Here is a 15,245-nt window from a genome sequence, read left to right as displayed (position 1 = left end):
AAAAACCCCCCCCCCCCCCCCCCCCCCCCCTTCCTCCAAGATACAATTTAGTTCCAGAGGCTTTTTTCCTTTCCTGTGTAGTACTGGCTATGTGCCACAAGTAAAGACAGACTGGAGGCAAGGCATGCCTATACCATTTCATGTTTCTCGTTAGTGATACCTATAATTTGCTCCCAGTTAAACTGACAGACAGATTACTTAGAGACAGGGCTTGGTGACTCGCCTAGTCCTTTATCAGCCTCATGTTCCTATATGACAGACACATCCAACAGTTGTGCAGTTCTCGAGCTGCTCTTCTTGTAGACCCTGTGTGATAACCTAGTAACACAGAAAACAGTGCTGGTTATTCCTGCTCCTAGCTGGTGTGTTTTGGGGTTCCTGCCATTGGGGCTGCCTATGAGAGATGCCTAACTCATCTGTTGGGTCTACTTTTGTCCACAGGGAGCCAGGCCTGATGGTCTGAATAGCTCCTCAGCTGTCTCGAGCCTAGACCATGTAGAAGTATCAGTGTCCACAGTGCCTCAAGAGAACATCTAAGACCATCCTGGCTTCAGAAGTCATTGCTTCTGTGCATTAAACTTTCTTTGGAGAAAGAAAGTATTGGAAAGGGGTTCCTATCAGAGAAACCAGGATGAATCTAGACATCTTTGACTTCTTGTGACTTTGTCTTTTGTTGATGCCAGGCTGATTCTTTGTAAATCCAAGCTGGAGGCTTTCCTGGCTTTTTCTAGATTCAGGAAGATCTTTTAACTAACTTCAAAAACAACCAAGCAGTTTTCTAAAGCAGTGGGCATGAGGTATTCCCCCACTGCAGACAGCTTGGGAGTATTCACCTCTGAAATATGTGACTCTAAGAAAAAGAACTCACCAGCGGTGGATGAGACATGAGTGGAACAAGGCCTATTATTTCTGTCCTGCATTTTCTTTCCCCTTTAGTTTCTGTCTGTTTCTGCTTCCAACCCTTTCATGTCTTTTGGGGAAAATCTGCTGAATTTTATTAGCAATTATCCTTGAGAAGCCCAGAGTAATTGTCCTAATTTATTAAAGGTGGGTTGTGTAGGAAGCTTTAGAGCTGGAGGCCATCGGGCACAGGACAGATAAAACCAACTCTCCCGAGTGTGAAAGGAGGCTGGTAACTTTTAGGCCAGCAGCGCTCCCAGGCACCGGCAGACAGTCGGGCGGATTACAGGGGAAGCAGAGGAAATGGAAAGCTCTTTGGTTTGGCATTTCCTTAGTGTTTGATCTGAATTGGTTTAAAATACAGGCTTGCGGTGTCAGCCGTTCCTGTTTAGAGGCTGTCCCAAAAGCACTTCGCGTGCCTTTTTGAAGAGGAGTAAGTGCTGTCTCTGAATGAGCCAGACCCACTGCTCCAGGCTGCCCGGTGACAGGGCCTGCGCCCGGAGATACCTAAATGCACCTCCGAGGCTTTTATGCAGAGGCAAAAAAAGGTTCATAAGCTATGCAGGATCAAAGACGGCAACCTGACGGGCTGTGGGCATGCACCTTGTAAGTTGTGTGGGGCAAGAGAGACTGTCTGGGCCCAAGCCCCAGGCCTCGCGGCCCCACCGGCATCGCCAAGCTGCGCTGGAAGTGCCTGAGCCCAGCCTTGCTACAGAGGGGTTCCCTGACGGGGCTTATGTGCCTGAAAACCACACTTACATCCCCAAAACAGCCGCTCTTTCTAGCATCCCTTGTGTCCAGAGCACCTTCCCGGAAAACTTTTTTTTCTTTTTTGTTTTAAACAGGACTATGATATTTTTAGACAAGAAAGAAATGGCCGACGTGTCGGCGAAGTTAGCAGCGGCCAGGATTCACCTTGCCAAGGCGTACTCTAACCTGGTCCTCGGAGGAGGCATGGCACAGCAGTGCCACATGCCTAGTGGAAGGTAAGCCAGTCCCTTCTGGGGACTCTCGCTACGTCAAGGGCCACAGCAGCCCAGGGCCAAGGCCTCTGCTGAGTGACACAAGTGAATGCCCAGGGTAATATAAATGTCTTGTGAGCCAGGGACTCACAGAGGGACCACGAGACAGAGGAGTGTCCCTGCAGCTCTATCTCATCTCATAACTGACTCCAAAAGTGTTTCTGGTGAGCTGTTGCCAACTGATTTGGCCACAGTGACTTGCAGGAGCGCTCTGGATACCAGACTGGAGAACTCTGGCGCTGGTTATATGGAAGACTTGCTAGATACACAGAGCAGGAAACTTTAATGGGTTCACCATGAAGTCAGCAGGGCAAAAACCAGTGCCAGCCCTGGATCTTACCCCTGCCACTTCCACTTAACTAAATCTTGAAAGCAAATGGTTACATACCTGCTGGTTGCCAGTGATCCTGGCATAAATTTCCTCTAATGCCAAGTCTGAGATAGCATAAGACTAGTCTAGCAAGTGAAGGAGACCGTCTTCCTGAAGGGCAGCAAGTGAAGGAAGTAGAGACAAGAAGAGGTTGTGCTTGGGCATTGGAAGTGTAGGACTCCTACCTCTGAGCAGGGACGACAGTGCGTGGCTTTTTCGGAGTGGTAGAGACCAACTGCTCTTTAGATGCAAGGGTCCCAGCGATGAACTGAAAGGGGAGAGAAACCCATAGTGGGAATTAAAAAAGAAATTAAAGAAGGCAGGAGAGGATGGGAGGGTGTTTGAAAAGGCAGAGAAACCAAGGGAATGATGAGGACAGGAAAAGGGGAGTTTTAACAGCAGATGAAAGTGTTGTGGTTTAACCCCAGCTGGCAACTAAGCACCACAGAAAATGGTTAATGGAAGGAGAATGTAATGACAGAGAGATCATACACCGTGCTAGTGTTAGGGACTCTTTCGTCAGCTGTCTGTGCACCTGCACAATGTTTCTTTTCCCTAGCAGTAGAAAGGAGCTGGCAGTCCCCACCCAGCACCCCAGTCCCATGGGATCTTCTCAGAGCAGCTTCATGCAAATTTTTTCAGTCAGTTGGTGTGAAACTGCTGCCAGTTCCCCAGAGGAGTCACAAATATTCACCTGCCTTCCTGCAACACAGCTCCAGGCAACCTTGCCCCTGGCTGGGGTGGGGTAACCTGGGTTTCCTTCTAATCAAGAGAAGGTAACCTGTGAAATGATGGAGTCAAAGGGGAGCTGAAATCGCTGTCTCAACAGGGCTTTCATTTTAGTGTGTTGCATCCCACAAGGTGCTGGATGCTGAAAATTAAGAATGCGTTCCCTCTGCACCCTAGCATATCGGCATTTCACCGGGCACTCCTGGGGAACAGTATTCTCTGCCAAATCCCTGCTCCCAGATTCCTGCTGAGCAGAGGCATCCTCTTAACCTTCTCACTGGTTGGACAGGGAGGGTCATGACAGCATTTCGTTATTTCTGTTGGGTGGCCCTAATGTCTGCACTTATGAAGAGTCCATTGGAGGAACTTATTGCAGAAAGTAACTTGAAGCCAAGAACTGGATGCAGCTGGATAAAACAGCCTGTCTTATAGCCAGCTAGTTAGCTCTGCTGCTTCCTCACTCACTCATATTGTCTGGTGGATGGGAATGTGCAGGACTGAGGCAAGGAAGAAGTCTAGTGGTAAAAAAATACCAGCATGGGAGTGAGAGCAGAGAGCGGAGACAAGAAACTCTGTTCTTTAATATTTCTGTCACAGCAGGGGTTAGAGGCTGGCAGTGGGTTGGGATGTCGGTGTCCAGGCTGTGAAAACACAAAGGCTAGAAAAGAGCTGTGTTTTAAAGCCTTCGTGATATAAGGTGCTGTATGAAGAGAGACCTCACTGAGTTACTCATAGCAGGGTGGCGGTAGCTGACTACAGCTGGCTTCAGAGTTAGGCTAATGCTGAGCGTGTTATAATATAGGGCACTTCCCATACCATACTGCAATTACAGAAATATAATCTTTTCCAGGCTGACTCAGTTTAGCCTTAAATGTTATCTGGATCCTCCCGGACCATTACATGAACTGCCAAATACAAGAGCTAATGGACAGAACTGGTTAAGACTCTTAATTATGAAAGATGGTTAAGAATTTTTTGAGCACATGTGCTTTTGGATGGGGAAGGTCCTTCATCAAAATGGAAACTGTAGGGAAGGTTACTTTTGATGAAGCTCTTTCAACCTGAAAAAGCTGAGAAACTATTGATAATGTACCACCCCCAGTTTTACTGTGTTTTCTTATAACCCAACTATGGGTTCATGATGGTGTTGAAGCTTTTGCTTTTCACTCTAATTCACCATAGCAACATTTTAATGAAATCTTATACTGTGTTGGTAAACTTGCTTTCCCTTCCAGATCTGCCAAATGTCTATGTATGTGTTCATATGAAATTATTGATTTTTCATGTAAAGGTTTTGTCTGAAATTTTAAAAAGGGAGTCTTAGGTGGAGAACATCTTCAACTTAACAATTTACATGATTTGTAAAATGCAGCATTAAAATCCTATCTTGATACTATCCCAGACTGGAATTTGAGAGAGTTCCTCCAGACCTGTTATTTGTGTATGTTAGCATTAGTCCTTTTGTGCCTCCAACGCTGAGGAAGGAATAGGTGTGTCTGGCTTTCTCCTTTCAAGTTGATGGGGATTGTGCAACCTTTTTGTGGTGCCAGTTTCCTTATAGGCATTTGTCATAATGGGAAAAAAACAAAGTGTTCCCAAAGGTACATGCATCAATGGTGCAAACGCAGTCGAGCCAGCCCTTACTGATCCTTGAAGCTGGCTTGATCCATGGGCAATTAGAGTCACAGCTGCAGCAGAGGGAGCTGCTAAATGGTACATGAAGCATTTCTTCCCCATGTGCCTCTATGCAGAACAATAGTCCTTGTGGATGTCCAAAGCCACTATCATCTTACATCCAAACCCCACGGTTACTGCACCATCTGCCCTTGGCTGTACTGCCCTCCTCTTTTATGCATGAGCTCATCCTGTCCCCCTCACAGCTCCGAGAAATCAATATTACTATATTACTAGAAGGCACGATGCTTTTTGTTCACTCTTTCACGTTTCTTACAAGTCCTGTCCTGAAGCTTGTTGCAAGTTTGATGTTTTCCTGACCCTTTCTGTATTTTCCTAGGTAATTATCAGCTGTGCCCTAGACATGGGAGGTGCCTCCTAGTTCAACACTTATTTTAGGAAACTTTACTTCAAGCAAGTCTCTTAGCTTAATACCTCACCTCAGGGAAGAAAGCACTGGGAGAAAGAAGGGTGGAGACCCCTGGCCTTATTTGACTGTAATTATTAGCGTTATTTTCTGTTGCTGGCTTCTACATAGGTTTCTCTGTTAAACTAGGGACTGGTTCTAAGACACTGCATGAGCTGTATAATGTTAAAAGGTGAAGCTGGGTTTCACATTTAGGTTTAAGAAGCTGGGGTCACTTTAGGTTTCTCCGCTCTGGTGCTCTGAAGACAGAATACTGTGCTTTACTAGAATTCATAAGGAATCAAAAGCATCAGAGTTGTTCTGGGAGTTCTGCTTTGGCAAACGGCCATGCCATGGTTGCAGAGTCAAGCTTCTTTTCTCTTGCACAATATGTGAGGTGTCAGCAGGATTGTGGCTGGTGGGAGCCAGGTAGGGAGATACATGGTCTTCTTGATCAAAAAATCAATAAATAGAAGTCAGAAGGTGGTAAATAGAGCTACAGGGCTGAAAGGTATTATCTTCATGGTCTGCTCTGCATTGATGTTTCTGGGGTGATGGCAGCTGGGGATACCCTAGATGTGTGGAACACTTGATGTTATCAGGAAGATAAGGGACATGTCAGGAGTTGGTGAGTTGATGTGGAGACAGGCTTTCCTGAGCATCTAGCAGGACGAAGCCAGCTCTGTGGGGATCTGTAGGCTAGTAGGGAAAATTGGCTTTAATTTCCATGAGGGTGAGTTGTGCCATCTCCAGGACAACTGAGTGGCTGCTGGGATGTGTGCATCACCCTCAGCTTTAATGGCTGTTTCCATGAGGGACAGTCATTTGGCTTTGTGTGAGAATCCCCAGGCTCAAGTGGGTGGTGAGAGCATCTCTCAGGTTTCCACTGGGCAAATTGCTGCTTCTTTAACAAAGGGCCTTTGTCATTCTTGGGCATGTTTTACATTTCTTCTTGGAGATACATCAGGCATCTCCTTCCTGGTTTTCAAGTTTATTGTCTCAGCATTGACCTGGCTTTGTGCCCTCCGTAACTCTGCCTGTTGTGCTTCCAGTGATGTCAGGAAGAGTTTTTTTAATGACTTCAGTGGGAACCGGGTTAGATCAGCGCTGACCACTTTTGAGAGGCCCATGCAGAGAGCTCAGCCTAGATAGCATAGCAGGGGAGCCTCGCCTGCTCATCCCATCCAGCTTTGTTCTCTGTCAGATTTAATTAACTGAGCCATACAATATTTTGCATTTTCTCCTTCTGAGGCAATGCAGAAGTCCTGCATTTCTCTTGGACAGTGGGTCTCCACATGCTAGTAATGAGGATCTACCAGCAACAACTTTATTGCCCTGGTGAAATGCCAGCTTGGCATAACCCCATGAGTCATATTCAATGCTCTGTTCAGAGAACTGAAAGGACGACTGCTGCTATTAATTTTGTGCTCTTGTTCACAGCCTTAGGAGAAAAACATCGCTGCAGAAAGATCGGGGCTTCTCTGAGGTAAGAAAAACACACAGATAAACAGAGAGTGTGACTGTCAGCCCAGAGGATGTCTCTCCCTTGCACATCCAAATGCTCCTTTCCTTTTTGGTTCCCCCAGTAGTTTACTTGTAGGGCAGAGTACCTAGAATAAAAGTTTACCTCTAGGGCCTAGATGTCCCTGTAAAATACCATCTCTTTGCCCTTCAGCCCGAGCCTTTTCCCCTTGGAGTCCTCAGCCAGGGAGTTTCAGTCCCTTTGTGGCTCTCAGACCCCAGGCAGTTCCCACCACAGCCTGAGGTCCTTCTGGGAAGTCTGGTCTATAGATTTCTTCTCGTCATTGGCCTCATAGTTTCATCTCTGTTGGTAAGAAATTTTACAGCCTTCTTTTATTTCCATTACCCATAGCGACATTTCTAGATGCCAGTAAGCTCTTCTGGCCTGCAACATACAGCTCCATCAGCCATTTATGAGACTCACTGTGTAGCAGGGCTTCAGCAAATTAATACAAAACAGCTGGGCCCAAATTATACTTTGTACTTCATCAAGTGGGAAGCCTTTCCTTGGAAGAGGGGAACTGTGGGACAATGCCAAGGATACACAGCAGTCCCAGCAATGCCATCATTTCAAGAACAGACTTAGTAGAGATTTGATTTACTGCGACTTGATACAGCTTATGCCAGGGATCACAAACATTAAATAGGAATGAAAAGCTAGATTTTGTTTTTTTAATCAGCAAGCAGACATGCGGAGGTGAGATGCAATGAGTTCATATTTGGTTGTAATATTTTCTGGGATCATAATGCTGTCATTCAGGGTGGGGATCATCTTGTCTACCTGCAGCTGCCCAAACAATAGCTGTCCAGTCAGACCATGCCCTTCGGCTGCCTTGACAGTCACTGCAGAAAAGAGCTCAGCCAGAGGGTGAATTGTTGCCTCTTGAGATAGATGTGTGCGATAGGAGCCCCCACAGAATGAGTCATCCCATCAGTCTCTTTCCATTGATTATTGAGGGAAACTGGGTGGTGATCTCAGGATATGTCCTTAGTTTCTAGCAGCAAGACTAAGCCAAAGTGGTCAGAGTTGAGCACGATGAGATCCATCTCAGCTAACTCTGTTTCTAGCCTCATCTGTCTGCATACCATTAAAAAACCCAGTCCTCTCAAATCTTCACTGATGCATGCATGGTAAAGTTTGATGCCAAATGGTTACTGGCATTTTAGTGGAGTCATGCCAACCTGCACTCTGGGATGCAGTGGGACTCTGGGCCTTTTCCCGGTGAAAAGGAGATCTGTGTTTTCAATTTAGGGCTTCTACAACTTCTGCAGCTATGTGGCTTGGCTTGTGTTCAGACGGAAGCACTTCCAAGTGATTCGGGAAGAAATCGGCAGGCTGCTTTGCTCCGACATGTTCAATCCCACCTTAAGAGACAGGAACAACGTTGACTTGCAGAAACCAGGAGACTGGACTGCTGATGCAAACACAGTGAGATTCCCGTATCTGAGGTACACATTTGACACACTGGTGAGTCCTTAGGGAACCTGACCTGTCCGAATACACTGAGGTAACACCTGCATTCGTTTTCTTTCAAGAAAAGTCCATGCCAAGCATCCTTCCCTAAACAGCATGGTTCACCAGCGCTCGCCGGTGCTCAGCACGCTGCTGCCCTTACCGAAGGACAGTGCTCAGTACCTCTCCCAGAACCACTACTGTCGGGGCAGAGACCCTCGACCTTGCACGTGCGATGGCCTGCTGGACTTGTCAGAACTGTTCACTACCAAGTAAGGGGCTATTTCTCTGCATAAATAGATTTGGTAGGGCTAGGAGGAAGGGTGTCTGACAGCTAGCTCTTCCTCGCCAGGAGAGAGACCATTGGACTGAGGATTTGGTCTACACAGGAGTTAGAGAGGAACAGGACAGTAGGTCCCGAGAGACCTGAGAGACCCTGAAACTTGCAGAGGTAGTACTCTTGGTTAACTGATGGCAAAGCAGCTGCTGTCCATCGTAGTCCTTTGTTAAAACTCAAAAGTTTTCCGGGGAAAGGAAATATGCTTTAACATAAATTTGAACAGAAATCAATCAAAACTTCTCAAAATCAAAATGGGATGTTTATTTTTTTCCCCTTTCATGATTCATTCCAGTTTCTTATTTCTTCTTGACTTTTAGTTTTTAATATTTCTTCTTGACTTTTAGTTTTTAATATTGTTCAGATCAGACATTACTGATGTACTTTATTCCAAAAAAGTCATTTTGTTACTACATTGTACTTCAAAAATATAATTTTGATTGTAATAGAAATAGAACCTTTTCTTCTGATTCAAGATAAAACCAAAATCCTTCAAGCCTGGCTACACCACACGGGAGGAATTCCATTTCTCATCCAGCCATTGTTAACAGCAGTATCACTACAGTACTTTTTAATGTAATAACTCATGTAAACAGGACCACTGTAAATCAGTTTTGCTCTGTTGAAGTGTATGTAAGGCTCCCTGTTAGATGTTCCTTCATAAGTCTTTTTCTACCTGGAAATTAGAATTTGAGAATTTCTTTCATTTTTCTAATGAATGTTACAGCACTGTACATGCAAAATCTTTGGACATATCTACAACACACGACCAGCAAGTCTGGTATTTCTTGAGAGTGTGAAATTTGCTACAAATGCACAAGTAATTGTTTTGTGCATGCTTTGGAAGCTGGGTGCATCCTGAGCATCTTGGCTTTATAGCTTATGCAGAGAGTCATGTAATGAATATGTAATAGGGCCAACCTTTCCAGGGAGCGCTGAGCTTCACTTGGACATATACAATTCATGTTGTGTGCATGCACGCTCCAGAAAGAAACATGACATGGTGTGCAAGGTGCTGAGGGTATAAGCATGGTTATTTGTTTTTCCCTGGGGGAGAGCAGATATTCTCTGCTAAAGGAGGCATGATTCCTTGCTGGTTTACCTAGGAAACATTACAAATCTGTCCCCCTTTCTCCTGTTTTCCTTTGCTTCATTGTGTCAAGCAGATTAACACCATGTTTTCTAACAGGGTGGGCATCATTGGAGCTCATTGTAGTGAGTTAAAATCTCTTATGAGCATGCCTGATGGGACAATGGAGGAGGAGGAGGAAGAGGAAGAACAAGACCAAGGAAGAGTAAGAAGTGGTTTCTCTATCCTGACAAATGACCTCAGATTGCCACCTCTGAGAAGCCCCCAAAACAGGCTTAACAGTCAGAGCACTGTGGTCTCAAGAGCAGTGGCGGAAGGTGACTGTAATGAGAGCAACTAGCAGACGTATCTGTGATGAGTGGCACGATTTCACATTGCTAAATAAATCACTTTGAAACTGCAGCTTAAGAAGCCTAACTCACTTGTCAGAGGGGGGTAGTTCAGCACACAAGGGCCCTGACTGGGTGACTGCAGACCTGGACTGTAATTCTTGGTTCTGTCACTAACAATTCCTCCTTCATCTTAATGCCTTCATTGCACCATTTCTGAGAAGATTGTTTTACTGACTTATATTGGGAAGTGCTCTGACACCTGCAGATGAATATGATTATTGATTTTAATGTCAACCGTCTTTTTCCGAAAGGTTTAGCAAAGCAACCAGGAGACACGACTTACTACAGTCTCAAAGTTGCTGAAATTTTGCTTTTGAATGAAGTTACTCTGGAATCTTTAATATATTGTGTTTACTTTTTTTTTTTATGTCCATCATCTGTTATTTTGTTCTCAGATATAGCTAGCCTAATTTATGACTCATTGTGAAGTAAGTATAGCAAAGAGAAATGCTGTTATTTAAAATATCTACCAAGTCTTCATTTCATTTTATCTTTTTAGAGATATATATATTTATTTTTATCATTGATTTTACATGATTGGGAAAGGAGATCTTAGATGTTGAAACTTAAAATATGCAGTTGGGATGTCAGTGTCTTGAAACAAAATGAATTCATAGTGTCATTTTACCTATAAGACTATCTGTACATGCTAATCATTAGCATCATGAGGAGAATGTAGGATGAAATCCCGACTTTGTCATAGTCAATAAGAATCAATGAAAAAATAACGGACGATTAAACAGTGGAAGAAAACCAGAGAAGTAATATTTTCATCATTGTTAAAAGGAGAAATTTGACACGTTAGTGCTGGTTTGGAAGTTTTTCAGCAAAATATATCTATGCTGGATAAAAAAAATACAATTTCCCCTTGCAATGTGTGTTTCAGTTTTTAAAAGGATGAAATTTTGCAGCACAATTATGATGAGAAATTTACTTCTTCTGGAGTAACCAATAGTTCAGGGAGTAGATCACTTATGTGGGATGGCCCTGCACTGCCTTATTGAGACAGACACTTGAACTGCAGATTCACAGCTATTATTTAGTCTCTTCACTTAGACTGGCACATGTTATATTAATGCCTAAGTAGTATTGTGGCCTAGCCTTGTTTTCTATGTGTCAGGTGAGTCCTTTTACCATTGGATGAGGCTGTTGTCACCTGCGGTTTCTCTCTCAAGCTTTTCATTAGACATCTGTTCTGGTATAGAGCAAAAATATTTTAAAATAACGTCTTAGAAATTTTGAGGGATGGAAACCACATATTCTCTCCCAAAGGAGAAGAAATATAAAAGATATATTTAGAACTGTGTGTGAGACTGCTGTATCTTCCTCATAGATGTGATATGGAACGGTACACTCTTTATTCAAAATTAACATTTCTAGGTTATACATTCATTTTGGGCAGGGAGGTTAGTGCTCATATGGTCTGAAAAATGGTGACGAGACCTTGAGACGGTGCTTTAGTCGCAGGTTTTCTGAGAGCCTGTCTGGGCCAAGCATGCGCAACTGTCTTTCCCAGCTGCACGGTTGACTCCTGGATGGTACATACCTGGCCAAACACGCAAGAGGCAATTGCGGTATTGTTGCCCTGCAGCAGCATGGTTTCCCTACCGAATGATGCAGCAAGATGTTGGCTAATACCTGGAGCTGAGGGAGGGTACGGCACAGCTTCCTTCTCCTGGTCTTGGGAGAAACCTTTCAGTTCCTGCATTAGGAGACCTCTGTGTCCCGAAGGAGGGGTACAGCTTTGTCCCTCTAGCTGTGACACCAGGACCTCTCTGTTCTGGGGGTTGACATCCCGGTACACTAGTCCTTGCAAAAGCGCCTTGCTTTGTCATGGCAAGCAAACAGGCATTGTATGGGGCCTTAGAAAGAGTATGAGGGAAAGGCGTCCTTTGCCACATCAGTACTGCAGGGCAATGTGGACTGTGGTATGTGCTAATAACTGGGATTTGTGAAGAGTCCCTGCAGTGCCTGGGGCAGAGATTTCACAGAGTTGCCTATGGTGGGCCTGGGATGACAGGAGAAGACCAAAGGGTGGAGCACGCGCTCACGTAGGCAGCAAAGCTCCTGGATGCAAACAAGCTTTTTGTGCACTGTCACTTACCTACAAGGTCTGCGTCACTGCGGAGGGGAGAAGTGCTGAGCAGATGCTGGTGTTGCTCAAAAGCAGTCGATGAGCTACTCAGAGTGAGAGACAGTGTTCAACATGCTATGCTTGCCCTTCTCCAGGTACAAGGCAGGTTCCTCACAGTCTCCTTCAGGGAGCAGCCCCATGGGGCTACTTTCTCGCCATGAAATAGCGAGCAACAAGTGACTGCTTTTGGCATGCCGTGTTCCTTGGACAAAAGGCAGCTCCAGACCAGGCATGGTCTCGGTTATTTCTGTCTGCACCTAGAACATGCTGTCTGGCTCACTCTGCAGGATTTACCTGGGTAAAATCTAATGGTCCCAGTGAGCTCTGGTTTAAAACACTGTGATCGTCAGCCAAGCCCTCAGCCATGGCTTTGGGTCTAAGTTTTCTGTGGTATTCTAACAACAGCCTTGAACTTTCCAGAAAGGATTGAGAAATACCTTGAAGTTCAGATCCTTTAGTCAGCAGAGTCCTTTCCAGGGCTGCCTTCTCAGCGTTAAGTGTCTGCTTCTTCTGAGGTAATGTATGTCTAACACAGACAACCCATGCTTGTTTAAGCATGTAAGCAAGACCTGGCAGCCTTTCACACATGACAGTGAGTCATCCTTCCAGCAGGAGAGAGTGAGTCAGAAAGGGCAGTTGACAAGCTTTATTTATCAGTCTCCTGTTATTTGGCCCAGGAGAATTTTACCCTGAAAAACCCACCCTTGTTAATGACAGGCAGAGCTCAGACTTGTATCATACGACTACTGGCTTTTTTCCCACAGGCTTCGTGTGCAGTTTCATATCAGGAAATCACGGCAGGTTGCCTATTTCCATGAATTTTAATTTTTAAAGGGGTTCGGAACGTGCCAGCTATATTGGAATAACTTGTGTGAGCTAGGGTTACTATAAAGAGTACAAACTCAAATGCCTCTCCGTCATGAAAGGAGCCTGGGGGGTTCTGTGCAACAGCATTTCTAGAGTTCCCATTTACTTTCTTCTCTTAGCGCTGCTTTGCTCAGAGCCTTAAATGAATGCTGCTAGCATGGCCTAGTGTCTTGACTGGCTTTTGATTATGGTTCTGCCACTCATAGGCTCCGTATAGGGTGTGTCAGGTTTTCCAGTGTAAGTGTCTATTTTCAGAAGTTATATTGCTCTGTTGCACAAATTCATGCCAAGCAGAAAGTGGGCAGGAAATGTCACAACTCAGAAATGGAAAAAGGGACAGACACAAAAAAATGAAAATCTGCCTGATGATTAATTAAGGAAACTCTGCCCTTGGGGGTTTCAGGCTTTGCAGCTGGGAGAAAGATGGCGGGGGAGCCATCTAGATGTGGGGTGACCATAATGTGTAGTTGGGTGCCTTGAGGTACAGAAAGAAGCAAAATAAGCTCAAGCCCGTTCTACTTGTGTTGCAGGTGGTTTTGGAGCAGTAACCTATGAAGGCAGCATCCACATAGTAGCAGGGCTACAGGGCTCAGCAAGTTCTCTGTGAGCTGGCATGGCAGGACCTGGAGGTCTTGCAGGTTTCTTGTCTCTGGTCGCTCCGGTTCAGTCCTGTTCTTCTTGTCCTCTTGGGGGCCAGTGCCTGATATACATGGAAAGCCAAGGCAGTCTGAGCCTGCCCATTTTTCTGTGCAAGAGAGGCCAAAAGTAGTATTTCATCAACAAATAACAGGTTTTGTCCATTTTTGCTTGGACTCATACAGGCATTTTAGTAGTGTTAAGCTTCAGTGAGACCAAGGGGACTAACACTCCTATATGTGTTCAGGAACGCGGCTCTTTGTTACTATTAGCCAAGTGGGGACTCATTGGGTGCTGCAGTGGTGAAAGATGCCATCATGTTTCCTGATCCTGCCAGTGTCCCACCTCTGCCGGGGGGGGGGGGGAAATTTTTTTAGACCATCTTCTCTCCCCTCTCAGATAGGCAAAACATTCCATGAGTCCTTGACAGAGTTCTGAAGATGCTTCTTATTGCTCCTGTTTGTTCTGTGGCTTGTCTCCCTTGCCCTCTCAAAGCCAAAGCTGCATCTGCCAACCAACCATCCTTCCAGCCAAGGAGGACCAACAGCAGGTCCTTTGCACAGACAGCTGGCACCATCACCTCACTTGCTCCTCACCTGGGGATGGGCGTGTTCCTTTGTGATGCCTTTTTACCTGCAGGTGTGCTGGAGGAAAGAGAGCAGCAGTCAAACTGGAAATTGGACCAGGCAGTGATTTGCAGTAGGAAGAGAGGTTGTCGGTCTGGATTTCCTTAAGCAAGGCTTCCAAACGATGATATGTGTTCCTGCTCTGGCTGGGACAAAGGTCTCCATCTTGTAAACAAACTGCACTGGCAGTACCATGTACCAGTTACAGCTCCTGTGGCTCAGACTAAATAGTAAATGTTTGCAGTGAGATTTTTACAGCTTGAAGTGAAGAAACCAACTGCAATTTGCAGAATGTGAAGGTGTTCTTACCCTAGTTCTTCTACCATGTGAGAGAGAGCATTTAAAGGTTCAAAGAACAGGCTGTAAGTATACTGTCACCTGTTACAGCCTTTCTATTTGGAAGAGACACTGATAATATAAATGTAATGTATTTCTCCCTGTGATCTTGTTTATTTACGGAAGGATAAAGAGAGCCTTTTCCCCCTTCCTTGAATACAGTAGAAACAAACACAAACAAGTAGTTTCTGGACACACATTCCCAAGTCTGCCAGTCCTGACAAGGTCTGACCTCAAAAGGGTCCCCCTTTACGTGGCTCCTTGCTTTTCTCTCTCCTGTATCAAGCCAACGCAAGCACATCAACCATGACCATGTCTAGGCAAGCAGGGAAGTCCCTGACTTTGTGAATTCCTGCCATAGAAACTAGATCTTTGAGAGGGGACTTCCGTTGTTCATCTGCCTTTACTACATTAGAAAAGGATTGTTATTCCTTCTATTTAACCTGGAAGAGCATGCATAACATGTTTCTGACTATAATGGGATGTGTGGGGATTGTGGATTAAAGACTTGCCCCAAGGCTGTTATCAGCATTTTTCAGTGTAATGATCAAGAGATGAAGGCGCACCATCTAATTTAGGTGTTCATAGCAAGTCATCTCAAGACAGTGCCCAGATCTCTATATTGATAGGATTGGGAGGCACAGCTTTGCAGACCTGGATAGGCAGGGGATTGACCCACCCATTGCTCCTTTGTACTTAGAAGCTATAAGAGCTCTAACAGCTGAAGTGCTGTGATGGATGGATACGTGCTT

The 15,245-nt window shown here is 45.1% G+C and overlaps 1 protein-coding gene across 1 annotated transcript in view; it reads left to right on the top strand.

Moving 5' to 3' along the window:
* The window catches only part of PPP1R36 (protein phosphatase 1, regulatory subunit 36), a 16,080-nt gene extending 6,238 nt beyond the window's left edge, over window positions 1-9,842 (top strand). Inside the window, exons 6-10 of the mRNA XM_010584185.1 lie at window positions 1,746-1,886; window positions 6,548-6,587; window positions 7,875-8,071; window positions 8,159-8,347; window positions 9,602-9,842. Of these exons, the coding sequence (XP_010582487.1) occupies window positions 1,746-1,886; window positions 6,548-6,587; window positions 7,875-8,071; window positions 8,159-8,347; window positions 9,602-9,842 (808 nt within the window). The remainder of the gene's footprint in view (window positions 1-1,745; window positions 1,887-6,547; window positions 6,588-7,874; window positions 8,072-8,158; window positions 8,348-9,601) is intronic.
* The last annotated feature ends 5,403 nt before the right edge of the window (window positions 9,843-15,245 follow it).

Source organism: Haliaeetus leucocephalus, unplaced genomic scaffold (genome assembly GCF_000737465.1).
Source record: "Haliaeetus leucocephalus isolate CR32 unplaced genomic scaffold, Haliaeetus_leucocephalus-4.0 Scaffold944, whole genome shotgun sequence".
Lineage (NCBI taxonomy): Eukaryota > Metazoa > Chordata > Aves > Accipitriformes > Accipitridae > Haliaeetus > Haliaeetus leucocephalus.
Note: the sequence above shows the minus strand (reverse complement) of the source record. Positions and strands in the feature narration are given on the sequence as shown.